Below are 26,694 nucleotides of genomic sequence, written 5' to 3' on the forward strand. Positions count from 1 at the left end.
CGGGGCGCAGCAGAGGCCAGAAGAGCACGGTTGATCTCAGCGGATGGAGCCAGAGGAGTTAAAAGTTAAACCTTGATACCCTGGGTCTGTGAGAATTCAGCATGGAATGTGTCTACTGTTTCCTGGGATTTCTGCTTCTGGCTGCAAGATTGCCCCTTGATGCTGCCAAACGTGAGTAATTCTCAATTTCTGTAATTCTCAGCCATTCTCTGGCTATTGGTTGAAGTGATGGGCTGTCTGAGGTAACGTCTGAGCCAGAAGTTGGACTTCATGAAGCGTCTCAGGACTATTTCGTGCTCACTTATTTCTTCTGGAAATGGTTGGGAATGTTGAAACTACAGCAAAATGCTTCAGGCTCTTGGAAAATAATAACTGTGCAGCTCCTCTCTTATGGAGGTTTTTTTCCATCGAAATCACCACCTCCTCTCTTGCCAGACAGTGGGAGCATGAGGTTGTGAAGGGAACAGTCTGAGAACAAAGCAGTGCTACCCACTGAACTTTGCCTGGTTTTTATCCCATGAGGTGGAGACCTCAGATGAAATGGGGCCCAAAATCTGGAGACAAGCTCTGTAAAAATCCCAACCCAGAAACTGTTGCCAATCCTGCTGGTATTTCTTCACAGCCCTGCAGGAGCTTGCTGCAGCTATAGTGAGGTTACTGGAAGAAGAGCTCAACCTCTGGGTCTCCATTCTAGTTACACATTAGAGGTTGGGGACTTTTTAACAACGCTGATGCCCAGATAGATGAAATCAGAATCTTTGGAGGTGGGATGGGAGCATCCTTGTTTAAAAAGCTGCTGTTGTGATTAGAATGTGAAATCAGGGTTAGGAACCACTGAATTCCTCCTGTACAGCCCGCTTGTCCGCCCTGGGGATGGGTGACTATGATGGCCCCCATACTCCAGTCAGAGTTAGTGTGGAGTGGGAGAAAGAAGTGAATTATACATCACCCAGAAAGTCCACCCCACCTCACTCCAATAGAGTAATTATGTTCACTGGATGAAAAGTCCAGGGGTCCTGATTCTGCAGGATAACTCCATATGGGGAGGTGGGCGCTGAGAAGGGACCAGCATCCACCTCACGCTCACCATGTGTAGTCTCTGTGCAGGCCGCTTCGCTTACATCACTCAGGTAATCCCCGCAACCGCCTTTGTGGAGCAGATGGGCCTCCCCCATTCAAGGTGAGGACGCTGAGAGCCCAGGTCTTGCTTTTCTCCTGCTCTGCCCAGTTCACAGAGAGAAGGATCCTGGACACACGGCCTGGGGCCCCTGTGCACACCCTCATTTCACTTTCCCTCCTTGCAGGAGAGAAAAGTCCTACAATTAGGTTCTCCTTGCAGAGTACGATCCCCCGCCAGCTGCTGGGTGGAGAGAGGAAGAGAAAGGAGCCGGAGGGATTCCCGGGGGCCGCAGAGACCCAGGCGGGAGCGCGGTGTGAGGTGGGGGCGCTAGGGGCCCTGGGAGCCCAGTTGGTGGAGCAAGGGGTGAGGTGGGGGAACAAGGAGGGGGTGGCAATAGGGGTAGGGGAGGGAAGCGGCCAGTTCTGCTGGGAGCCGCTGGGGCCGGAAGCTGGGCCGCGCCCCGCAGCCCCCGGGACTCTCCGCCCCTCCACCTCCCGTGGCGGGGATCGGGGTGAGTCGGGGGGTGGGGGTGGGGGGGGCAGCGAAAGCCCCGCGTCTAGGACAAAGGAGTCCAGACGCAGGGACTGCGGCGGGCCCGCGCCTCAGAAGGCAGCCGCGGCCCCGGAACAGCCCGGGGAGGCTGGCACTGTGATGGGCTCGTTTCCCAGCCAAGGAAACCAGCCACTGAGAGGGTAGGAAACTCGCCCTAGGCCACACGGCGGGTAAGAGGAAGAAGAAGGCTTCCAAGCCCACCCCAGCTCTTCTGGGGCTGGACAGACATGCCTGCCCGCCGTGGGGCGGGGCCACAAGTGACTTAGCTCCACTGAGCTTTAGTTTTCTTATTTGCAAAACTGAGCAATAGGGTTCTCGTGAGGTCACTTAACAAAGGGTGCTTGGAGTGGGAGATGTACATGGTGGCAATTGTCTCACCCGAGTGTACCAACCTGGACAGACGCCCCTAGAGTCCGCAGTCCCGGGAGATGGAGGTCGGTGGGAGGCCCCCGCGCCTAATTCTAGCCTGCATTCCACCAGCACCTCTTTGCTCCTGAGGTTGGATCTCGGCCGTCAGTGTGACGGGCGTCCCAACCTGTTAGGCAATGTAACCAAGCCCGGGCGTTCCTGGGTTTATCTTGCCCTGGACTAAATATTCTGCCCGGAAAAAATAAGGATGGGTAGGATTCAGCAGTGTGTGAAACCCCAAGGGATTCCTCGCTCCTTTCCAGTCATGGCCCTGGTAAAAAGTAGGAAGGAGAAGGCGTTGACAAAATACTTAACAGTCGGCCCAGCCGGCCCCTAGCTGCTGGTGAACAGAGCGGCGGCTTCAAAGTGTAGAGGGAAAAGCCACAGCCGTCCTGGGTGTGACTCCATTTACCTTTATGTGTATCTCCCTCCACACACACAGCTCTTTTTTGTCTTAAGGTCTGCTTACTGTTGGGCTTGTTCTATTTTTTTAATTCAATTTTTCATTTCAGGGTAATTGTAGATTCACGTGCAGCCGTAAGAAATAATACAAAGATATTCCCTGTACCCTTTATCAGTTCCTCCCAATGGTAACATCTTGCAAAACTATTGTGCAATATCACAACCAGGATATTCACTTGATACAGTCAAAATACGGAACAGCCCCCTCACCACAAGGATCCCTTATGCCCTTAAGCCAAACCCAGTTTCCTTTCCACCCACCCCCAGCCCCTGGCAATCACTAATCTGTTCTCCATTTTTATGATTTTGTCACTTCAAGAATGTTACATAAATGGAATCATACAGTATGTAATCTTTGGGGATTGGCTTTTTTTGCTCAACACAAATTATTGAAGCTGTTGCCTGTATCAATAGTTTGTTCTTTTTTATCAGTGAGTGGTATTCCGTTGTACTGATGTACTACCGGTTTGTTTAACCGTTCACCCACTGAAAGATAGCTGGGTAGTTCCAGTTTAGGCAATTATGAATAAAGCTGCTGTGAACATTGAGGTACACGTTTCTATGTGAACATAAGTTTCCATTTCTCCGGGACAAATGCCCAAGAGTACAACTGCTTGATTGCATGATAATTGCATGTTTAGTTTTATAAGAAATTGAAAAACTGTTTTCCAGAGTGGCTGTAGCGTTCTGCATTCCCACCAGCAGTGTATGAGTGACCCAGTTTCTCCACATCTGCACCTACATCTGATGTTTTACTATTTTTTATTTTTATTTACTATTTTTTATTTTAGTCATTCTGATAGGTGTATAGTGGTATCTTACTGTGGTTTTAATGTCATTTCCCTATTGGCTAATGATAGTGAACATCTTTTCATGTGCTTATTTGCCATCTGTGTATCTTCTTCAGTGAAATGTCTGTTTAGGTCTTTTACTCATTTTTTAATTGGATTTTCTTTTAATATTGAGTTTTGAAAATTCTTTATATATTCTAGATGTTATTCTTTTGTTGGGAATGCAGTTTGCAAATTTTCTCCCAGTCTGTAATTTGCCTTTTCAACCTCTTCACATGGTGTTTCACAGAGCAAAAGTTAATTTTAATGAAGTCAAATTTATCAATTTTTCCTATTATAGATCATGTTTTTAGTGTCAAGTCTAAGAATTCTTGCCTACCTAGAGCCTGAAGATTTCTCCTATGCTTTTTACTTTTTTACAGCACCATTTGTTGCAAAGGCTGTCTTTCCTCCATTGGATTGTTTTTGCGTCTTTGTCAAACATCAGTAGGATATGTGCATGAGTCTACTGCTGGGTTCTCTAGTCTGTTCCTTGGACCTGTGTGTCTATTCATTGTCACTCTCCTTTTAAGTTTGTATTTTTCCTGGACTTCTAACATTTAAAATCAGAGGAGAAACCTGTGTTTTTATTATATTTCCGGAAACACTGACTTTCACTCAGGATCTGAGGAAAAGGAAGACTCTTTGGAACAGTGGAAAAAACTGGTCCTAGGAATCAAAAGGTGTGAATCTTCATTTCCACTCGATTCAAAATGACTCTGAGTGAATCGTCTCTCTTCTCTAGGCCTGAATTTCTTCATCTATAAATGAAGGAATTTGAACTAACTAATCTTAGTTGTTTCCAAATTGAACATTCTACCATTCTATGACTCAATTTGAGTGAACTTTCAGTTATAAACATTTATTGATAAACATGCGTTTCCTGCCCTCTCTTAGTATCTGTTTCTAAATAAGAACAATCTCACAGAATCACAAGACATTTGGTTTTTGTCTGGTTTGAGGCCCAGAGAAATCACATGGCCTGAGGTCCAACAGCCTGTTTAGTAGCAGAGCCAAAGACTAGAAACCAGGTTCCTAGTTCAATGCTTTCTATTCCATTTGCGTCCCTGATAAGAGAGGAATAATATGCTGCTCCCTCCACCCAGCTTGGAGAAATAGAAGACAGAGGTTAGTGGCATCCATTCAATATGGTTTCTCTGAGCAGCTACCAAATACTACACCTCATGGAGGTCCTCTTCCAGGATTTAAAAGAAGACTCCATGTCCAGGCCAAGACACAAGACCATGTGAATTGATGAGAGAACAGTTTACGATAGTGTATGATTAGGGGCTGGCTGAGAGTTATAGACAATCGAGATTTTGGCTGTGAGTAATAGAATATTCAAATAGGTTGAGTAAGACTGTTATTATCTCACTCAATCCATCCAGAGGTGCACAGGGCTAGAGCAACAGCTTAGCAATGTCATTAAGGACTCTTTCTAACCTTCCATCCTGACACCCTTGATGTGTTGGCTGGCTTCCTCAGATTTGTGCTCTCATGGTTGAATATGACTGTCACAGCTCTAGACATTGTATCAGTACACTACCATCTCCAAAATAAATTCTGAGGAGGAAAAAAATGGAGTTTGTTCACACATGTTTCTTTTTATGAGAGGAAAGCTTTTCCCAGAAGCCCCCAGCAGACATCCTCTCAGCTCCCATTGGCCAGGATCTAATCATCTGCTGCTGCCCAAACTATAAAGAAAACTAGGAAAGTGAGCCTCTGTGATTTTGAACTGTTATAGTAGAAGCTCTGCAACAAGGGGGGAACAAAGGAGGAGGAGAGCAGGCAGGAAACAGCTGCTGGGTAGGCAGCCAACCAGTCTGCTACCATCCTCAAAGAGACAATGTGGCCACCAGAGTCATCATGCGAGGCAAAAAGACATCAACTCAAGATCTGAAAAAATTTTAAAAGAATTAGAATATCATGGAGCAACCACTCAAAACTGAACAAAACAAAGAGGTACAGCTAAAAAGCCAATAGTGGAGATAAAATGAAATCCAAAACTAATCCCAAAAAATACAAGAAAAGAAAAAGGAATAAAGAACAGATGGGACAAAAAGAAAACAAGATGATCAACTTAAATCCCACACTATCGATAATTATGTTAAATGTAAATTATCTAAACACTCCAAATAAAAGGTAGAGATTATCAGACTAGATGAAAATAAAATAAGACCCACTTCAAATATAAAAATGCACATAGGTTGAACGTAGAAGGATGGAATAGATGTACCAGTTAAACACTAAGCATTAACATCAAAGTGTTCTTCAGAACAAGGACTATCACCAAAAATAAAGAGGATCAATTCCTTGTGAGAAAAGGATCAATTCATCAAGAAGACTTAACAATTCTAAACAGAGCTTCAAAACACATAAAGCAGGGGGCCGGCCCGGTGGCCCAGTGGTTAAGTTTGCCCGCTCCACTGCAGCGGCCCAGGGTTCCGCTGGTTCGGATCCTGGGCACAGACATGGTACCGCTCATCAGGCCATGTTGAGGCGGCATCCCACATGCCACAACTAGAAGGACCTGCAACTAAGATGTACAACTATGTACCAGGGGGGATTTGGGGAGATAAAGCAGAAAAAAAAAAAGATTGGCAACAGTTGTTAGCTCAGGTGCCAATGTTTAAAAAAAAAAATACATAAAGCAAAATCTGACCACCGAAAGAAGAAGTTGGCTAATCCATAATTATAGTTGAAGATTTTAACATTCCTCTCGCAGTAATTGAAATAAGTAGACAGGCGATCAATAAGAACATAGAAGTCTCCAAAAGCACTATCAACCTGCTTGACCTAAATGAAATGAAAAAAAACACTCAACCCAACAAATGTATTCTACTCAAGTGCACATGGAAGATTCACCAAGACAGATCATATGCTGAACCAAACAAAAGAAAAAAAATTAGATTGTTCAACAGTGAGCTCTCCAGTACTGATAGGCATCTCTTGGATTCCTGGAGGCATTCCTGAGCCTGGCATTTCTTTAGCCAGGTGAACAGTTCAGAATGGGAAAAGATGCAAAAATTGATCTAAAGATCATTGGCATCAGTGTTTTCCTAATGATATTGTATCAAATCCGAATATTCAGAAGATATGTTTTGAGAAACCAAATGATGGCTAAGAAATACTTTCATAAATTTTCCTTGATTCATTTAAAGTACACAAAGAGATAAGATCTGAATGCTTGTATTCAAGATATTTCCAGTAGACATTTTTTTAAGTACCCTTTCTTTGCTTGACATATTGGAAATATTATGTACGTGCTTTCCAACCTTACCAAATAAGTTGCTTTAACCATTGTTAGATAAGTAGTAAATGAGGAATGGAGTAGATGAAATAATTTGTTTTTCAAATATTAATACAGGATTTCATGATGTGCTGAGCAATGAGAGACCTTCTGGTTATATGAGGGAGCACAACCAATTAAATGGCTGGTCTTCAGATGAAAATGACTGGAATGAAAAACTCTATCCAGTGTGGAAGAGGGGAGACCCACGGTGGAAAAACTCCTGGAAAGGTAAAGCAAAAGATTCAACCCAAGCAACTGTAATTTCCTATCTAAACTAATCTCATAGATTGTAGACTTTGAGATCACATGGCTCACATTGCATCCATGAGAGACAATACTCTAGTTACCAAGTGGGAAGTACCTAGATCTGGCAGTCCTTCCTTTGTCTCAGCATCATAGCTTCTAAGCCTGACACACACAGAAATTGTCTAATCTCCTTGGAAATTAACAAGGTGGTAGCTCTTAGAAGATTCTGGAGTGCCAGGAAATTTAGCCTCAAACCTATTTAACTAGTGTGGAAATGGTCACGTTCAGGTCTATGACTTCAGAGCAGTTTTTCACTATCTCAAAAGTGTGGTTTCTGACCACAGAATTGTGGTCAGGGGGCCAGCCCAGTGGCATAGTGGTTAAGTTCATGTACTCCACTTTGGCAGCCCAGGGTTCGCAGGTTTGGATCCCAGATGTGGATCTATACACCACTCATCAAGCCATGCTGTGGCGGCATCCCATACAAAAAGTGGAGGAAGATTGGCACAGATGTTAGCGACAATCTTCTTCAAGCAAAAAGAGGAAGATTGGCAACAGATCTTAGATCAAGGCTGATCTCCCTCACCCCCAACAAAAAAAAAAAAAAAAAAAAAAGTGTGGTCAAAAAGTGAATATCTTTCCATTCACATGAAAGAATGAGTCTTTCCATCATTGGTTTGGAGATTAAAAAATACAAATCTTTAATACTTGTCTCCTCAATCCAATTGAGCAAACCTTTTAATTATTTTAAGTAAGTGTTCTTTATGTGTATAGAGAATTCTTTAACTGGTCTGATTTCTTTTTTTATTCATATTCTAGAATGTTGAACCCTGAAAGCTAAAGTTAGGAATTCAGAAAATAAATTAACGTGTCATAAAGAGGCGTAAAGATCCTCTGGTCCTTATTAGTAGAGTTGACTTTACTTTGTTTATTTATCAGTGAAAGGAAAAAAAAAGTGCTTGATCGTTGAGTTCTACTTTTTTATGCCCTAGGAGGCCGTGTGCAGGCAGTTCTGACCAGTGATTCACCAGCACTGGTGGGCTCAACTATGACGTTTGTGGTGAGCCTGGTATTCCCCAGATGCCAAAAGGAAGACGCCAATGGCAACATAGTCTATGAGACTAACTGCAGAAATGGTAAGGAATGTTATTCACGTCACAGGAAGACACTAGTTCTCCTGACTACTGCATACAGTCGTTCTCATAAACCTTAATGCTCACAGGTACTTGTGTAAATGCTGCTATCATTCCTTACCACCCCCCTCCTCAAGTTGGCTGACGGGCAGGGTGAGTGTGTGGTTCCACACGGTCCCTTCATCAACATCAACATTAGCCAAACCCACTTCAGCAAACTGGTGGCTCCCCACTGCTTGGAACCCTCTTCAAAAGCTACATTGTCACGTTCAGCTTTTTCCTGGTGTCCAGTTGGTTAGACAGAGAATATCTTGTTGATCCTCAGATTTTTGTTTTATTAGTTGGAATTCTTTTGGCTACTTAAAAAATAGCCGGTTTGACTGAGGTTTGCTGACGAGATTAATTCCTGCTCACAAGTATTTCTTCAGCAAATGCTGTGTGGCTAGCACAAATGCTAAAATGTGTATATTTTGCTTCTGCTTTGCTTTGTTAAATCAGATAAGCTCTTTGTATACCCTAAAGGGCACAAATGAACACAAACACATCAAGGGAAATTATCTTGTTAGAACTATACGTTCTCAGAAGCTCTGAGATAATTACTCAGATTCTTCCATCAGTGACAAGGCTATTAAATGCATTTATGATCTGATTTTATGATTTAGAACTTCTATTAAACAGTGGATGTTTTCATTCTTTGTTAATTTATCGTCTTCCTATGAAGCAAACATTAGATTCTGTATAGAAAGAGTTTCATATTTTGTGTGTCATGTTTAATATTCTGTAGCATTTTTTCTCTTTCTTCTTTTCTAAAAAAGCTGATTCTTATGAATGTTTCAAAAAACAGTCTAGCCCTCTGAGCATTTTTATATGAAAGAGTCCTTGTGACTTATGCAAATTTTATAAAATATCTATCACCATTAAAGGGAACTAGGGATCTTTGGAGAAATCACTAATTCCAGGTCCAGGGCAGCGAGAGTACCAGATGGTCCTGGGACATCTTCTTGTGCCAGAAAGTAAAGAAATACTCAAAGACTAATGTAGACATGTCACAAGGACTCAGAAGCCAGCTCGAAGGGGCTCCCACTGGCCGTATTTGGGACAATTTAAGAATAAAAATAATAATGACTGTAATAGATTGACAAATAAAAAGATTCTTCAAAAATGTCAGTGACATAAAAAACCAAGGTGAGGGGACTGACTAGGTGAAAGATATTAATCATGACTTGTTTAAAATGAAAATTTTCACACATAAAGGAAAGTAGAAAGCAGGGTACACTGAGCACCCAAAGAGCCTCTACCTAGATTCAACAATTTTAACGTTTTGCCATATTCGCATCTTTCTTCCTCTATCTCTCCCTCGCTTCCTTCCTTCCTTTGTCATTTGAAGAGATTAAATAGTCAATGTAGTATGCGAACCTTGATGCGACTGTGGTAGGGGTGGTGATCGTGGTGTGGTTATGTAGGGGACTGCCCTTATTCTTAAATTGTGTGCTAACATCTTTGGGAGTGGAGAGCCATGATGTCAGATGAGTCAGGAACAAGAGCTACAGGCAGAGAGAGTGTATCAAGATAAAAAATAAAGCATCCTTCAGTTTGGTTTGAATACAGTTGTGATTTGGAGACCCAATATGAGGATAATTATATTAAGTGATATCTTTAGATTGAACTTTCCTGAATAATTGCTTTATATAAAACTTTTGTTGAGGGGCCGACCTGGTGGCACAGTGGTTAAGTTTGCACGTTCTGCTACGGTGACCCGGGGTTTGCCAGTTCGGATCCCGGGTGTGGACATACACACTGCTTGTCAAGCCATGCTGTGGCAGGCGTCCCGCATGTAAAGTAGAGGAAGATGGGCATGGATGTTAGCTCAGGGCCAGCCTTCCTCAGAAAAAAGAGGATTGGCAGAAGGTGTTAGCTCAGGGCTAATCTTCCTCAAAAAAAAAAACTTTTGTTGAAATATGACATATCTGCTTAAAAATACACAGGTCATAAATGTGCCATTGGATTCTGAGTATTAGGGTTTTAGTTGTCCAACTATGTTTAAACTGGTTATGAAAAATATGAACAAGTGTTTAATCCAATGATGAGCATTGGACATTCTGAGCCCAGATGACAAGCATAGCTTCTCTCTCTCTGTTTAGATACTGGCCCATCTCCTGACCCTTTTGTTTACAACTGGACAGCATGGACAGAGGATGATGACTGGGGAAATGACAGCAGCCAAGGTCATCACAACGTTTTCCCTGATGGAAAGCCTTTCCCTCGCCCCCCTGGATGGAAGAAACGGAATTTCGTCTACGTCTTTCACACACTTGGTTGGACTTCTACAAACCCCTTAGCTGCATCTTTTCCCCTTATAATTTTAACTTTTTTCTCTTATTCTATAATTGAGAATTGTAACAGACTGTGGGTTTAACAACAGTTACTCTATTAACTTTCCTTAGCTGGGGTGGAAGGTGAGGGATAAAAACAAAATCTCAGTTAGCCTTGCCAAATCTCCAGGTCACCAAAGAATGAAAAGGAGAGAGGAAAAAAAACAGATTCAGCTTTCTTTTTTAAAACACACTACTCAATGTTTTTCTGTCTAAAATAGTAATATGAAAAATACTAATATTTATTTGAATGGTACATGGATGGGCATTTGTTGATTTATTTAATTTTTTATGTTTTCAAAAGAATTTTTAAGAATTAAACTTATGCTCTTTGTAGGAAATTTGGAAAATGCAGAAAAGTCATCCATAATTAACACCAGAAATTACCACTGTTAACATGATGGTGTTTTCTCTACTAGTATTCTTTTATTAAGATTGTAAGGTATACACATTCTTGCTTAATATCATGAGCATTTCACTATATCATTAAAATTCTTTACATACGTTATTTTAATGACTGCATAATATTCCATTGTGTAGAAATAACATAATTTAAGCGTCCTTCTTCTTTGACATAGCCTACCCTCTTTTTTTTTTTCTTTTAACCATGAATGGTATCCACTTTGCTTTATTATTTGTGAGGTGATTACTTTTGGGAGGAGCAAATTTCAGTTTTTATTAGCAAAGCTGCTAAATTCTTAGTTAAAAATGTCACCAGGTGCCACCTGGCTCCGAGTATTTGGAAACTGCTGCCAATCATGCAGCCTCCAAATTTCTAAATATTTTGTCTTTCTTCATCAATTAGAGAAAGCTTCTCTTGCTTCAATTAACTGATTTACAAATCAAAACAACATATTAATAATACATTCCAGTTGAACAAAGTACAAAATATTTATCAAATATTACGCCCATCAATTTAAATCAGTTGATTTAAAGCTGACTTTTCTCAGTGCCTTCACAGCCCTGTCAGTCCTCTCACCAAATGTCATGATTTCTTTGGCCTGACAGTTCGCCTGGAGTCTCTTACGCTCACTGACACTCCACACTCTTCTTAAGTCTAGTTAACATGCATTCACTTAACTAGTTAAGATGTCTTTATTTAAAATCAAATTTAAGCCCAGAAATTGCTAGTTTTTTAATGACTATTTTGAGTTTCCATCTTCTGCTGAGGTCTCAGTTACCTGGTATATTCTCCCTCAACTAAGCGTTGCCTGTGTGGTCTGTCTCTCAGTGCCAGAACTCACATTTTCCCCTCATAGAACTAACACCCTGAGAGGCACCTCTTCCCCCTACAACCTCCAACAGAACTGCCTCTGCATTTCAAGGTAAAGGGGGATTCCAAATTACATATCCCTCAGAAGACTAGTGTGTTTTCCTGACACCTTGGACCATGTGATGAACATGCTCTTTAGACGTCCCCATCTCACAAGCATCCATCTCACAATACCTGTTGTTCCAATGATGCACCTGTGCTGGTGGCTCAATAGGGTCAGAAAAACCCTTGACCCCTGAAGGAGAGGAATTGCTTTCACTAGCAAGCCAGTGGCAGTTAGATTTAGGTTAGGGTTGGAGAAAGAAAAAGAATGACTCAAAAGTGTTCTACAAATGTGTTTACAGAACCGCTCCTTTCCTATTTATACCCACCCTATTTCTTTTCATTCACTTACTCCATTTTTTTTAATACAGATACTGTTAGAAGGAGGATTCTAGCCTCCTAAAAAAATAGCTGCTTGATAATATAGCTGATGGGGCTGGCCCTGTACCCGAGTGGTTAAAGTTCTGTGTGCTCCGCTTCCACAGCTCAGGTTTGTGGGTTTGGATCCTGGGCACAGACCCATTCTGCTCATCAGCCATGCTGTGGAGGCATCCTGCATACAAAGTAGAGGAAGATGGGCACAGATGTTGGCTCAGAGCTAACCTTACTCAAGCAAAAAAAAAGAAAGGAAGATTTGGCAACAGATGTTAGCTCAGGGTGAATCTTCCTCACCAAAACAAAAATAATAATATAGCTCAAATAGTAATATTATTACAAAAATAAGGTAGATTTTTCAGTAAGTTATTTTAACTCTCTTGGACACCTCACCATTATGTTAAATGTATTTTCTGTGGGAGACACATGTATTTCAAGTGCCAGATCACTTACTTATAAAAAGTATTTCTTTGCAAACTGAGGACTAACTGTATTATCCCACCAAACAGCTCTTTTCATTTTAACCAACTATATACAATTACATTTATATAACTGTGGGTTTGTTTTATAAGATTTTACGTAAAAGTGAGCACCTCTTCCTTTCTGAAGCAGCCAGGACCACATTCCAATCCCATTTGTCCCCTCCCAGAGCAATCTCTAAATGGCAGTCACTAGTCTTTAAGAAACAATACATTCCTATAATGATCAAGTAATGTAGCCAATAACTAAAAATTTCCATCCTCTCAAAGGTCAATATTTCCAGAGGTTGGGACGGTGTTCAGTGAGAGTTTCTATAAACACAACCAATGTGCCACTTGGCCCTCAACTCATGGAAGTAACTGTCTATAGAAGACACGGACGGGCATATTGTCCCATCGCAAAAGTGAAAGATGTGTATGTGGTAACAGGTGAGTAGTGTGAACTCTAAATTACCTGAGGGGGAGGCACTTAGTCCTGGGGGTGTCAGCGGGTTAAGAAAGAGTTAGAGCTAAGTGTTGTGGTTTAGGTTACGATTCATTTGGGCTCCCTACCAAGCTTATATATTTAATTATGTTGTATTCCATATATGTTTTCCAGAATAAGTTGGGGAAATTCTTGAAAGCTTGCATAGGAAAAGAGAAAATGATGCTGAATTATCCCTAACTTTAACTTTTTAACCTAAAATAACTATTGAAGTCATCCACTTAAAATCAAGCAATCATGAGTTCTTTCTTTTTTTTGGATATATCTTTTAGATCGGATTCCCATATTTGTGACTATGTCCCAGAAGAATGATCGAAATTCATCTGATGAAACCTTCCTCAGGGACCTCCCCATTGTGTTCAATGTCCTGATTCATGATCCCAGCCATTTCCTCATTGAGTCTTCCATTAACTACAAATGGAACTTCGGCGATAACACTGGTCTGTTTGTTTCCAACAATTCCACTTTGAATCACACGTACGTGCTCAATGGAACCTTCAGCCTTAACCTCACTGTGCAAGCAGCAGTGCCCGGACCCTGTCCTACGCCCTCACCCCGACCTCTAACACCCACCCCTGCTTTACGTAAGTGTTTTCCAGGTTACCTTTGAGGGGGGTTCCTTAACAGCTAAAAAATATTCACGTAGGTTACATTATTGGATCCCTAGTTCAAAAGATTGTGTTTAGACTCTGCCATGATTTCATTCTGTATCTGTTGATTTTTTTTTTTTTTTGGCCATTTTATCACCATTTTAAGCTATTAGAATATGGAAGAAAGGATAGTATATTTAAAGTCACTTTGCAGTAGAATTTGGTGACTTGTATATAGTAGTCCTCCCTTGTCTGCGCTTTCACTTTCTGAAGTTTCAGTTACCCATAGTCAACTGTAGTCTGAAAATATTAAATGGAAAATTCCGTAAATAAACAATGTATTAGTTTTAAATTGCCCCCATTCTGAGTAGCATGATGAAATCTCTCGCCATCCTGCTTTGCCAGCACTCGCCGTGAATCATCCCTTTGTCCAGCGAACCCGCACTATTATTGTTTTTACCAAAACGGGGTATCCGCCCGTCAGTCTCTTAGCTGTCTGGGTTATCGGATCGGCTGTCAAGGAATCATAGTGCTTGTGTTCAAGTAACTCTTATTTTACTTAATAATGGCCCCAAAGCACAAGAGTAGTGATGCTGGCGATCTGGAAATGCCACAGAGGAGCTGTAAAGTGCCTCCTTTAAGTGAAAAGGTGAAAGTTCTTGACTTAATAAAGAAAAAAAAATCATATGCCGAGGTTGCTAAGATCTACAGTAACTTTTATTAAAGTATATTGTTTTCATTGTTCTAGTTTATTAGTGTTATTGTTAATTTATTACTGTGCCTAATTTATAAATTAAACTTTATCAAAGGGATGTATGTATAGGAAAAAATAGTATATATAGGGCTTGGTACTATCTGTGGTTTCAGGCATCCACTGGGGTTCTTAGAACATATCCCCTGCTGATAAGAGGGGACTACTTTACAGCTCTTTGACTTCCTAATTTGCACCGGCCCTCGTTACGTGTACAGATGCTTTCCCCCTTCTGGCCTGTCACATTTCTATTCATCTCTCGTTTTATCTAGCTATGGCTCCTTATAAACATTCAGACCATTTCCACTTTCCTTCCTCCCCCTCCCACATTTCTCCCCACTTCCGTTCTCCTCCCTACCCTGCCCACGTCTACCTAGTGTCCCATAAAAACACAGTCATACTTGAAAGCAGTTTCCAAATGGCCCAAGAAGGAATGAATGCACCTTGAGAGTAGTTTTCGTCTAGCAAGCTGGAAAGACTCCAGACATTAAAATTTTTCTGGATATAAGGCATAATTAATTAAATTCCACCCTCTACTGATAGTATATGAGGACATTCAAGAAGTTTTTAAGAGTCTGCTTTGGGAAGCGGTAGCTTCGGTCTGATTCCCCACCATACCCCACTGGGCCATTAGTACATCTTAGCATCCCAGGACGCAGGGGAAGGCAAAAGGCTGACATTCTCTCACTAGTCACAAGAGGGCGCCATCGCCAAGTCCAGAGGGAACACTCAGATCATGATGTCTGGACTTGTCGCAATTATTCTTTTTACCAAAACCTATTCGTTGGAAATAATAAACTGTTATAATAGTGTGTTATTAATAAAATGAGATCTTCTTAAGTCAAGCATATCTAAATCAAGACACTATAAGTTATTACTGATTTTGATTCATTCTTTTTTGAAATGTTATAAATTACAAAATTAATGATGTTCCTCAGTAAAAATTCAAACAATATGGAATACTAGAATAAAAGCAAAAATCCCTGTTCACATTCTCTCCCAAGAGTTAAAGCCTGTTAATAGTTGAGAATGTTTCTTTCCAAATCTTTTTCTATGCATTTAAAAACATATTCAATGGAGCTGGCCTAGTAGTGTAGGGGTTAAGTTCGTGTGCTCTGCTTCAGCAGCCCAGGGTTCATGGGTTCAGACCTACACACTGCTCATCAAGCCATGCTATGGTGGCATCCCATATACAAAATAGAGGAAGATTGGCACAGATGTTAGCTCACAATTTTCTTCACCAAAAACAAACAAAAAACATATTCTATAAATATACATAGATTTGGTTTTGATTTTTATGTAAATGGGCTCATGCTATATTTGGTTGTCTGTCTCTCTCCCTTTTTTTTTTTGGTGAGGAAGATTGGCCCTGAGCTAACATCTCTTGCCAATCATCCTCTTTTTGCTTGAGGAAGATTGTCCCTGAGTTAAATCTGTGCCAATCTTCCTCCACTTTTCGTATGTGGGATGCTGCCACAACATGGCTTGATGAGCAGTATGTAGGTCTATGCCCAGGATCTGAACCTATGAACCCCAGGCATCTGAAGCAGAGCATGTCAACTTAAGCACTACGCCACCAGGCTGGCCCTCATGTTATATATATTGTTATACAACTTGCTTTTTTTCACTTAACAAACATCATAGACATCTTTCCCTTGTCAATCCATGTAAGTCTAATTCACTTTACTCAATGACTATGTAGTGTTTCATAGTATGTATAAACTATAATTTATTTAACTATACTCTTATTTTGGATGATTAGGTTAATCCTAATTCCAATTACAAATATAACTTCTCTGAACAACTCCAAACATATGGCTTCATTCTGTTATTTCTGTAGGAGAATCAATTTCTTTATCTGCTTTACAAATAAGGGGACCAGGTATAAAATGCAAAATAAATTATAGATGCCTATAATATCTAGAACTGCCTAGAAATTCCTGAATAGTAAAGGGCTTAATGTTAGATTATTTAATGCTAGTCTATTTTGAATTGAATTTTTATTAACCTAGCTTGTTTTTCTTAAAACCTATTTATATCATAGCATGTGTGAAAAATATTTTTAAGTCAATGAATCAGTATTTTAAATTTCTGTTATTTTCCATAGATTAAACCATAAGATTTAAGATAGCAACCCTTATGAGTAGCTAACTTATATAATGAAAGGAAGCTATTGGGTTTATCTAAAAGTGTTAGATCAACCATGATCAGCCCCAAAATGCCATAAAGCAGCTGTGACAGTTGGGGAAGGGAGGGGTGGGAATAAGTAACGGGACCCACAGTGAGGATGGGAGTCAGCCCACGACGTCAAAGAGCGCGATGGTGTGGGGTCTTTGTCCTGTAGACAAGAGAGCGTTTTTGGCTATGCAGACCACATTAACAGGCTCGGATTACTGAGCATTGCATTATTATCTGACCAAAAATTATGTTCTCTCTGTTTTGGGAAGTGGTTTCAAAGTAAAGCACAGCCGTTAAATAGAAACCAAATTCAACCACAGGAGTGAGACAGAAGCGGAGTTGAAGAGGTGACGTGGGGAGATGGTTCCGTCACAGGGCAGGCAGGTCCACACTAGTTTTAAGCCACAGAATTCTCTTGTCTTAACTTACAGTGCCATTGTTCATTTTTCAGATATTTAGTGAACAAATCTGAAAAGAACAGCCTTTGTGAGACTGATGCTGTTAGTGTAATACTGTATATTATACCACGTAGAACTTTCTCGCTTTCCCAAAGTGTCAAGGGCTCTCACACCATTCTCTGGGTAACAGGGACATAAATAGTGAATTAAGCATGAGGTTTTCCTTCTCTCCCATCTGTCTTTTAAGGTGTTAGTTTTTCTCCATTAGCCTTTAATCTTACCTTGACTTTATAGATATAGATATATAGCTATAGACTTGACTTTATAGATATGTCTGCAAAATTCCATATGCATTTTGTGTGTGTGTGAGGAAGACTGTCGATGAGCTAACAGGCGCGTCAATCTTCCTCTACTTTATGTGGGATGCTGCCACAGTGCGGCTTGATGAGTCATGCTAAGTCTGCGCCCGGGATCCAAACCTGTGAACCTCAGGCCACTGAAGCCAAGCGCACAAACTTAACCGCTATACCATGGGGCCAGCTCTACCATATGCATTTTTATGAGCATTCTACCAAAGGTAGAATCATTGACTTTTATTATTTGGTCATTTTTTAAAAGAAGTTTTATTTTAAAAGATGGCGGGGTCATGATTCCATGCTCTAACTTGACAGTTAAATTCTGCCTGTCAAGAACTTCAAAAGAAAGAGCTTTCTAGTTTTCCAGGGAAGAGCTAGCCATCTTTAATACCCTGCATAAACAAATCTATTGCTACAGAGCACATCAGTTGAATCTCAGGACAGAATGAACGATTATCCTGTAACTTCCAAAGGACGACTGTGAAACTCAGGGGACACCCCCAAGGGTCTGCCACAGTCAGTCCTGCTGATAAACCACTGCATTTGAATCCAACATGGTGTCAGAGCCTTTCTGGGCTTTACCCAAGCAGCATTTCCCAAAGTGTGTGCCATCGAGTGCTCATTTCTGGAGATGCTCTGAGAAGACCCCTCGGAGCAAAGGGGAGTCATGGGGCACATTCATTTGCCCACTAAAGGCTCTGAGGCGCCCTGGAGAAATCTGCCAACTGGCTTCATCCTTACATGTCACTATGTTAGAGACGCAGCTCCTTTGAAGTTTGATGCCCTGCCCCAAAACTGGGTCCAGTGTTATGCCTTTTGAAATTTAAGAGAAGATGGCGTTATATTTTCAATATCATATTTCCTTTCTAGTCTTTTTATCTTGTTAAAGGGACACCAACGCCTCAATTAGAGCTCTTTAAATCATAACTAATAGAGCATTAAATTCTTTGCTGTAATCATATTCAAAGGGGTATTTTTCAAAAGCATCTTGTATTCACTCTTGTCCTTCCCCGCACCTCTGCTCATCACAGTAACTGCGAGACTTGAGAATGTAAGCTCTGGAGCTATGAGACATCCACAGAGGGGAAGGACTGCCTTTCTCTGTGTTGCTTGCTTCTTAATCTATCATGTGCCAACCTTAATATTTTAAATTATATATCCTATATGTTATAGCACACACATATATAAATAGATGTATAGAAGTACATATTGGGACAAGGAAATTGATATTTGTTAAGTACTTTCTGTGTGGCAGGCATGAAGCGGGTTTTATATACCCATCTTATTTAAGTGTCATAGTTCAACCTTACTAGGTCAGTAAGCATTATTCCTATGTTACAGATGAGCAAATTGAGGCAAAGAGAAGTTAAATGATATGCCTATGGTCTCAAACAGCTAAATACTCGAATTTGGAATCTGGAATTTGGATCTGGAATTTGAGCCCAGAATGCCTGCCTCCAAAATTGAAATAAGATTCTGTCTATTATGGCCTGCTTTATTTCATTATAATTGTCATATCATACATTTTAATATGGCATCTATCTTTCATTTGCTTCCTGTGTTTAAAATATGGGATTGTGGGTTTTTTACATAATTTAACAATGATAATGCCTTGTAGCTCTCACAGCTATATGAATCATTACACATTTAGTTCAAAGTTCCGCAGCAATTTAATATATAGAATTCCTGATGTTTTTCTAAAGAACAGGCAGACAGATGTTTAGATTTTGGTTATATTATGCATATCTTTTACATTCTCAGCAACTAATCTAAAATCTCATTATTCAAACTCTCCAGTACCTGATGGTGACAATCCGCTGCAGCTGAGAGATGTTCCTGATGAAAACTGCCGGATTAACAGATATGGTTACTTTAAAGCCACCATCGAAATTGTAGGTAAGACCAGGGGGAAAGGATGTTAGAATCCCCCCTGAGCCACCCACTCACCGGGCTGACTCTGGAGGGGTGGGCGTGGGGAGCAGGGGCACTCACTCTCTGTCTGAGGTGATACTGCACATGCACGAGCAAAGACTCTACTAGTTTCTAGATCCCCACCTGCCTACCCTGACCCTCCTTAGTCATCCAGGTGGAAATAAGCCCTCCATGAGGCCCTGCTAATGAGCCTGCCCAGAGCCTGGGTCCCCCACCCTGTGCGTCCCAGAAATCTGGAAGAATGTGCCTTGAAGAAAGGCCAGTATCAAACTCCCACAACATCCACTTTCTTCCCCTAGCTGATTTCCCAAAACCACACTTCTTGTGTGAAGGAAAGGGGAGTGAACAGGCCACCACACACAGCTGTGGATTTGGAGCACTGTCCACAGGTGTCCAACAGAGAAGACAGGCGGGGGCTGAAGCCTAACCTGTGCACCCTGGTTCTGGGGAGGGGGCTGAAACCCAAGCTGTGTGCCCTGGGACTGAGCCACCTCTGCTGGAGGGTTAGCTGGCCAAAGCCTGAGCCTGGGGGCTGCACCCCCCAGGGGTCACCTTTTCCTGAAACACCTGCCCAGAAGGGATGCTGCCTTCTAGCACATACGCAGACTCCGGAAATAACTGTCTAAGTTGGACTGAAGGACAGTTCACTTTGACTTTGAAAATGCTGCATGGACATGTATCCAAAGCTATGGGGTAGCTTCCCTGATCTAGGGTGTTTCTGGTGTGGTGAGAAGGCTGTCTCCATTTTGTTCGGCCCTCTGATTTGTTAGGGAGTGGTTCCGTTTGGTTTGGTTTCTGTTGTATTTTGATGTGCTTTTCTACGGGGGTATTTTTGTTAGATGGAATTCTAGAGGTTAACATCATCAAGATGACAGATGTTCTGATGCCCGTGCCGCAGCCTGATGACTCTGTGGTGGATTTTGTCGTGACCTGTGAGGGGACGTGAGTACATCTTCTCAGTCAGAGGGACGGATCAAGTGAGGACCCCAGGCCTGAACAAAGGCCTTGACACCAGCATCCTCCTCGAAGTTAATTTAAATTTCTAGTTCACCAGTAAGCCGGGACAAGGGAGCACCCTTAGAGTTGCTCTCAACCATGCACTGGTTTTGCTAGAGTTGAGCAATGCTCGTTACCTTTAGCTGTTGATGAAGTTGAATAATAATGATCAATTGAACGCTTACTATGTTCTCAACTTTTTACATCTGTTCTCATATTGAATCCTTACACAATCCTGAGTCTCCTCGTTTTACAGATGGGGCCACGAGGCACATGGTGATTAGAGAACTTGCCCCCATAGACGGCGGGTCCCAGCAGAGCACGGTTCACATGCCTTGGTCTGGCTCAGAGCCCTGCTCTTAAGCTCCCTGAGACTCCTCCGGAGTGGCGGGAAGCCAGTGTGGGATGGCTGTGTCCTAGCATTAATAGCAATGCCTGCTAATCCTGTCTCTCTTTATAATTTATAAAGCTCTTTCTGATGCATTATATAATTTGACTTTGGTTATAGCTATATTTGTAATTTGTATTATAAATATAAACTAATTAATATACAAATACTATATCAATTAACTAATTAAATATGTTCATTAATTAATTTACAGATAATATGTAAGTCCGTAATTAAAATGTATGTTTATGCGAATGTATAAATTAATCAAGAGAATGGAACAGTATAAAGATGTGGCCTTATGTGATAAAAAGGGATGTCTAAGAAACTCTCCAGTGTGGAGAGAGGAGTGGAATAAGGATGAAAGAAAACAGCGAAAAACCTGACTCAAGGAGTGATGCTGCTGCAAGGGTCCAGGGCCGGGTGAGCAGGAGCCTGTCCCCATCTCACCCCAAGCCGTCACAAGCCCCAGCCCCAGAGCCTGGTCTCTCCATCCAGAGAAGGGAAACGGTGGCTAAGACACTATTGCATGGCCACATAGCCTTGTGATTACAAGGACAGTTGTCAAAGATCCTTTGTTCAAGTCCCAGCTCCACCTCTGACTGTTTGTGTGACCCTGGACCAATTACTTCTCCTCCCTGAGATATATCGTCACCTGCTACACTGGGAGAATATTACTTTCCCCATAAGGTCATTGAGAGGAACAGACAAGAGCATATCATATATCTAAAACTCAGCACCTTGCACACAGTAAATACTGCAGAAACAGCTGTTGTTATTATACCTCTGCAAGTACCCAGGCAGGGCCGACTCTGGTATTTAATAATGCCTCTGCCTACCACCTAAGCCATCTACATCTTTGGGCATTTTAGGAAGCCAAAATGTAGTGGGAATGACTTGGGCTTCATGGTTTCCAACAGCCCCTTGCCTTAGGAGACATAATTTCTTCCTCCTTCACCCCCAGGGCCTCACTTTCCTGAGGATACAGAGGAAATAGTAGCTCACACCAGGCTTGTTTAAGAGTAAATTCTTTGCGACAATTTTATGTCATGTGGTTTGAGTAAGAATAAGGTGGAATTCAATTTTATAGAAATGTAATGATTTTACCTTGTAAGCTGACGTTGCATTCCTCTCCCTCCCCCTCGGTGCCACTTGTGCCTCAGCATTCCCACGGAGGTCTGTACCGTCATCTCTGACCCCACCTGCCGGATCACCCAGAGCACAGTCTGCGACCCTGTGGATGTGGACGTGGGCGAGCTGTGCTTGCTGACCGTGAGAAGAGCCTTCAGTGGGTCTGGGACATACTGTATGAACCTCACTCTGGGTGATGAGGCGAGCCTGGCCCTCACGAGCACCCTCGTCTCTGTCCCTGGCAGAGGTAAGTTTTGTTTTATGGTCGTACTAACATTTCCTTTGCAGATAAAGTGTGTGTTCAATACCAAAGCTGTTCAAGGCTTCACTATCAATGTTTAATTTTATTTCAGTGCAAAACTCATTGAACTATTGTTAATGTGGATTTGAGAACTGGCCTTAAAATCCAACAGCAAATCTACTTAGGGAAGGGATGAGAGAGAAAGACCCAATGAAATAATGGCCAAAGAAAAGCCTTTTGATGAACAAAGTCAGCTGTGATCATGGACCAGTAATAATGGGATGTGATCACTGCCTGCTTGAATAGATTTGTATTTCAAGGGAAAGTGTAGAGCCGAACATCAAAAAATAACAATGTTCTCCAGTTAAACCATAACAAAGGGGAGGCTGGTATCCGGTTGTCATTAGAATCCACCTGGTAAAGACGTGAAGCCAAGAAGAGAAATGAGAAACTGAGTAGACTCCTGGCTCCCTTCTAACTTGCGCATGTACTCTCTTTCCCCTCCCACATTCTACCAAGCGTTACGCTGAGACAGTAACAAACCAACTTACCCAGTCCTCAGATGTTCACCAGAAAAGCTACCCTTAACCCCCTAATGCTTGGAGAGGTAAAATGTTAACAAAGTGGACTAAGGAGTTTCACTGAGAAATTTTCATTTACTGATGTCTTCCAATTTCCCCATCCCCCAAATTGGGACTCCACCTGGTGACCCTACCTGAATTTCACTTACAACCTACTTTGTTGTAATACACTGTTTTATCTCTTAGAAGAAGCGCTACTTGGTGGAATGGAAGGGAGAGATTAAATTGTATACACATGACAGGACTTATTTTGCTCCTTCGTGTGAGTATGGTCTGGTACAATCTAATGACTAACTCACAAATAGCTCCTTTGGACTTGGAGCCTATCTCATAAGGTAGAATGTACTTAAATATATATGTATTCATTAACCATATAAAAAGCAGCTTTAATCTCATTGAAAGCAAATCTTAAGTAATCATCATATGATTGTTTGAGGGTTTATTGTTGGTAAGATCCAAGGAGTAGATTTTAAAACAAAAAACATGACGATATTAAGGTACGCTGCTTCCTGGGGGATGGGGCGCACTGGGTCCTGGGGTGGAGAGCTGGGAGGGCGGGCGGGATGAGGCAGGCTGGAGCCCTGACTGAGCACAGATCTTCAACGCTGTCACCTCCAGGAGCTGCCTGAGCCACTTCCAAAATCCAGATAAAGGAAGCTCAGAAATCCAGTGGGATTATAACTTGTTGACTTGGGTTTCAAAGTCAGAATTTCAGAAATAGATCATTGTTCAAAGGCAAACCCATAGACTTTTAGCTGAAAATGACTTTTATTCATTGAGTCAGTGAACATTCATGAAGCGTCTGCAATTCTTTCAACAAATATTCATTGAGCATCTACTCCATGCCCAGCACAGCTCTAGGCATGAGACAGACAGTTCTAGATCAAGTGGGGAACAAGATGAACAAGGTCTCTGCCTTTGTGAGCAGAAACAGGCAATAAACAAATAAGATGATATTGTGAAGAAAATTAAACAAGGCCAGGGGATGTGGAGAGACAAGCGTGAGAGAGGGGACAGCGGTGGGCTGTCTAGACTGGCAGGTCAGGCAAAGTCCTGCTGACCCAGCAGCACCCATTTGGTGAAGGGCCTCCTCTGAACTGAGACCTGAGTTTCAAGAATGAGCAGCCTATTTAGTTCCCTGTAGGCCACCGTAGGGTTAGGGTCTTATTCTGTGCCTAAGAAGAGCCATTGGCAGGTTTAAAGCATGATCTGATTGATACTTAGTGGAAGATCGTTCTGACTGCCGAGTAAAGCAAGGATCATTGGAGGGCAAAAGAGGAACCAGGTAGGCAGTAAAAGGTCCTCTCAGAGGAGAGGCTGGTGGCTGGGACTGCGATGGTGGCGGAGGAGACAGAGGAAAAACAGATAAGCTCCAGTTGTACTTTGGCAGTAGAGATAAGACTAATTGATTTGCTGGGTTCCGGTAGTACAGAGAAGACATAATCTCTGCTTCCTGGTTCTCACAATCTAGTAGGAGAGAAATATGTGTAAAGAAGTAATTGTAACACAACGATGGAGGCAGAGGAAGAGCGGCAAGTAGAACAGTGACAAAGGAAGATGTGACCCGGCGCCCTCAGAAATGTCTGGAAGGCGTCCCGAACGGGTAGACATTTGAGATGAGCCAGGGAAGGACATTCCCAGCAGAGGGCATGAGATTTGAAAGAGCATGGAGAGGATGGGCAACCCCCAGGATTTTTAGCACAGCCGGAAGGTAGGGAGTGGGCGGTGAGGCCAGAGGAGGGGGCAGGAGGATCACAGAGCCCTTCACCAGGGGGCGCTGCTGAGTCAGCTGAGACCTGAGCCCGTGTCTCCAGGACGTGACATCTCTCTCCTGAGCCCTTAACACAGTGTTCCAGACTTGCTAACTCATTCTCTAAATGGAGGGTAAGCTGACCCAAAGACTATGTATTATTTAATGGAAAAGATTACTGAAAGCCCAGAGGGAGCCATATATCTTCTGATAGCTCCTTTCCTCATTTAGTTAATTGCATTACAAGCAGCATATCCTCTAGGTGGAAGATGTCACTAATACGGTCTTGCTTCTTTTTTAAGACCCAGCCTCCCCTTTAAGAATCGCAAATGGTGTCCTGTTCTCTGTTGGCTGCTTGACCATAGTTGTCACTGTGATCGCCCTTTTGGTGTACAAGTAAGTTGCTGGTTCTAACACTTTAAATCACTATAGTATATTGTCAAAAATAAATAGCATATTTCAGCACAAATGGTCCATTTTCCCTTTTTTGCTTTTAAACATTTTGTGTGTGGGAGTAAAATCTTCCACTGAATGATGAATACCAAACTAGCCTGTTAATTTTGCTGTGGTTTTTTTTTTTTAATCCTGAAAATGCTACCAGATGTCAGTAACTTTACAAAATTGTGTCAGCTTAATGTTTAACGGATAATCTCAAATTATAGTAAGCAGGCATATTTCTTGCATGAAGAAGAGAAAACAAATATATTTTCATAAGACATCACTGTCTTAAAAGCCATAGATTAGGTTAAATGAAATTAACCCTTTTGTACTTGGCATGTAAAAGATTGTAAAAAGTAACATATTCCAGCTGGAGATCTTTTTTTAATCCGTCTAACACATTGCTTTCAGAAAACACAAGGACTACAGACCGATAGAAAACAGTACTGGGATCGTGGTCAAAGGAAAGAGGCTGAATGTTTTTCTCAACCGTGCAAAGGCTGTGTTCTCCCGCGGAAACCAGGAAAAAGATCCACTGCTCAAGAACCACCCTGGAACTCTTTAAATCTTCAGCCATATTCCTGACCAACAGCTCACTCTTCAGTGCCATTTATGTGAGCTGTGCTACAGTGGATGACTATTAACTATTTTTCCTAAAGATCACTGTAAAATATATATTGTGGTTGAGGGAGGTTGGTTTTTTATATATAGGTTAAGTGACATTTTAGAGAAGTGGAGAGGAGTTATACTGCATGCAGCCAAGGCCACGTTGTATAACTAGTAAAACCAGTTAGCAGAGCTTTCTTTTGTTATGATTTATGTTTCACTTATAATGTCTTAGGTGATTAGTAGGATAGACATCCTGTGTACAAAGAGTAGGGGCAGAAGGTACTATGCATTAGCGTCTAGGTTACCTGGAAGGAGAGGATGGACACTTTCTAGCATTCTTTATAACCATATGCCTAAACCCAGTGTATTCTTGTCCTTAAGATCACGTTCCAAGTGAACTGAATCCTATTTCAATGAGCGTGCATGAGCTCCCGGCAGAATAATAACAGGCCAAGCCTCTAGTATGATGTGCATGCTTGTTATACTAAAAAAAAAAAATACTAATCTAATAAATAGATACGCATATTTTTGTGACAACTTGCCCTGCCCAGCTGTGTAAAGTAATGGTATTCATTCATTCATTTATCCCATGGACATTTATTTAGCACTTTCTGTATATCAGGCATGTTGGTAGGCTCATGGCCCTGCACTCAGAGTGTTGACACTGCTGTGTATATATCTGAATTTCTGTACACTGATGCAGGTATTTGAAATTATATATTATGATTTTCCAAAGTAGGAGGCCCCTGGTTTTCCTACTGGTTTTTCTGTTTAAATCATATAGAAACTTGTTCAGTAAGTGTTTTACTTCCATTTGTAACTAAAACTACTATATGTCAGACATGACGTTCTTTTTTTCTCCTTCCTGAAAAATAAAGTATGAAAAGAGAAAAGACCTTGGAGCTGTATTTATTTTTACAATGTGTTGTTTGCCTTTCAATTTCATTTATAGTTTTTGATGCATAAAAATTTATTTAACACTGCCCCATGGAGCACTGATAACATCTGAAATATTTTATATTTTAACATATGTATACAGTACGTGAAATTTCGATAAAAAGTTTAATATATAAATGTATATATTCAGACCAATCTAAAATGAGATTTTCTATACGCAACTCCTCTGGACTCTTTGAACAGTCAGTGTTATATTAAAAATAAAGGCAAGGGGATAGTTCGAGGTCACAGGTCAGCGAACTTTTTCTGTAAAGGGTCAGGTAATAAATATTTTAGGCTTCATGGACCATACAGTCTCTGTCGCAACTACTCAACTCTGCTCTCGTAGCA

The 26,694-nt window shown here is 41.5% G+C and overlaps 1 protein-coding gene across 1 annotated transcript; it reads left to right on the plus strand.

Annotated features, from left to right (window-relative positions):
- Nucleotides 1–26,303, plus strand: GPNMB (glycoprotein nmb). The gene is made up of 11 exons (XM_046669687.1): nucleotides 1–171; nucleotides 6,740–6,892; nucleotides 7,903–8,046; nucleotides 10,185–10,358; nucleotides 12,855–13,013; nucleotides 13,341–13,652; nucleotides 19,139–19,237; nucleotides 20,113–20,215; nucleotides 21,821–22,035; nucleotides 24,663–24,756; nucleotides 25,210–26,303. Exons 1-11 carry the CDS (start codon nucleotides 102–104, stop codon nucleotides 25,361–25,363), a joined length of 1,677 nt encoding a protein of 558 aa, XP_046525643.1. The 5' UTR covers nucleotides 1–101; the 3' UTR covers nucleotides 25,364–26,303.
- The last annotated feature ends 391 nt before the right edge of the window (nucleotides 26,304–26,694 follow it).

This window comes from Equus quagga, chromosome 8 (genome assembly GCF_021613505.1).
Source record: "Equus quagga isolate Etosha38 chromosome 8, UCLA_HA_Equagga_1.0, whole genome shotgun sequence".
In the NCBI taxonomy this organism is placed as follows: Eukaryota; Metazoa; Chordata; class Mammalia; order Perissodactyla; family Equidae; genus Equus; species Equus quagga.

Coding starts and splice junctions, on each gene's coding strand:
- GPNMB (XM_046669687.1), top strand. CDS start 102: ATGGAATGTGTCTACTGTTTCCTGGGATTTCTGCTTCTGGCTGCAAGA. Junction 13,014..13,340: donor AGATGTGTATGTGGTAACAG/GTGAGTAGTGTG, acceptor TATATCTTTTAG/ATCGGATTCCCATATTTGTG. Junction 20,216..21,820: donor GTCGTGACCTGTGAGGGGAC/GTGAGTACATCT, acceptor CTTGTGCCTCAG/CATTCCCACGGAGGTCTGTA.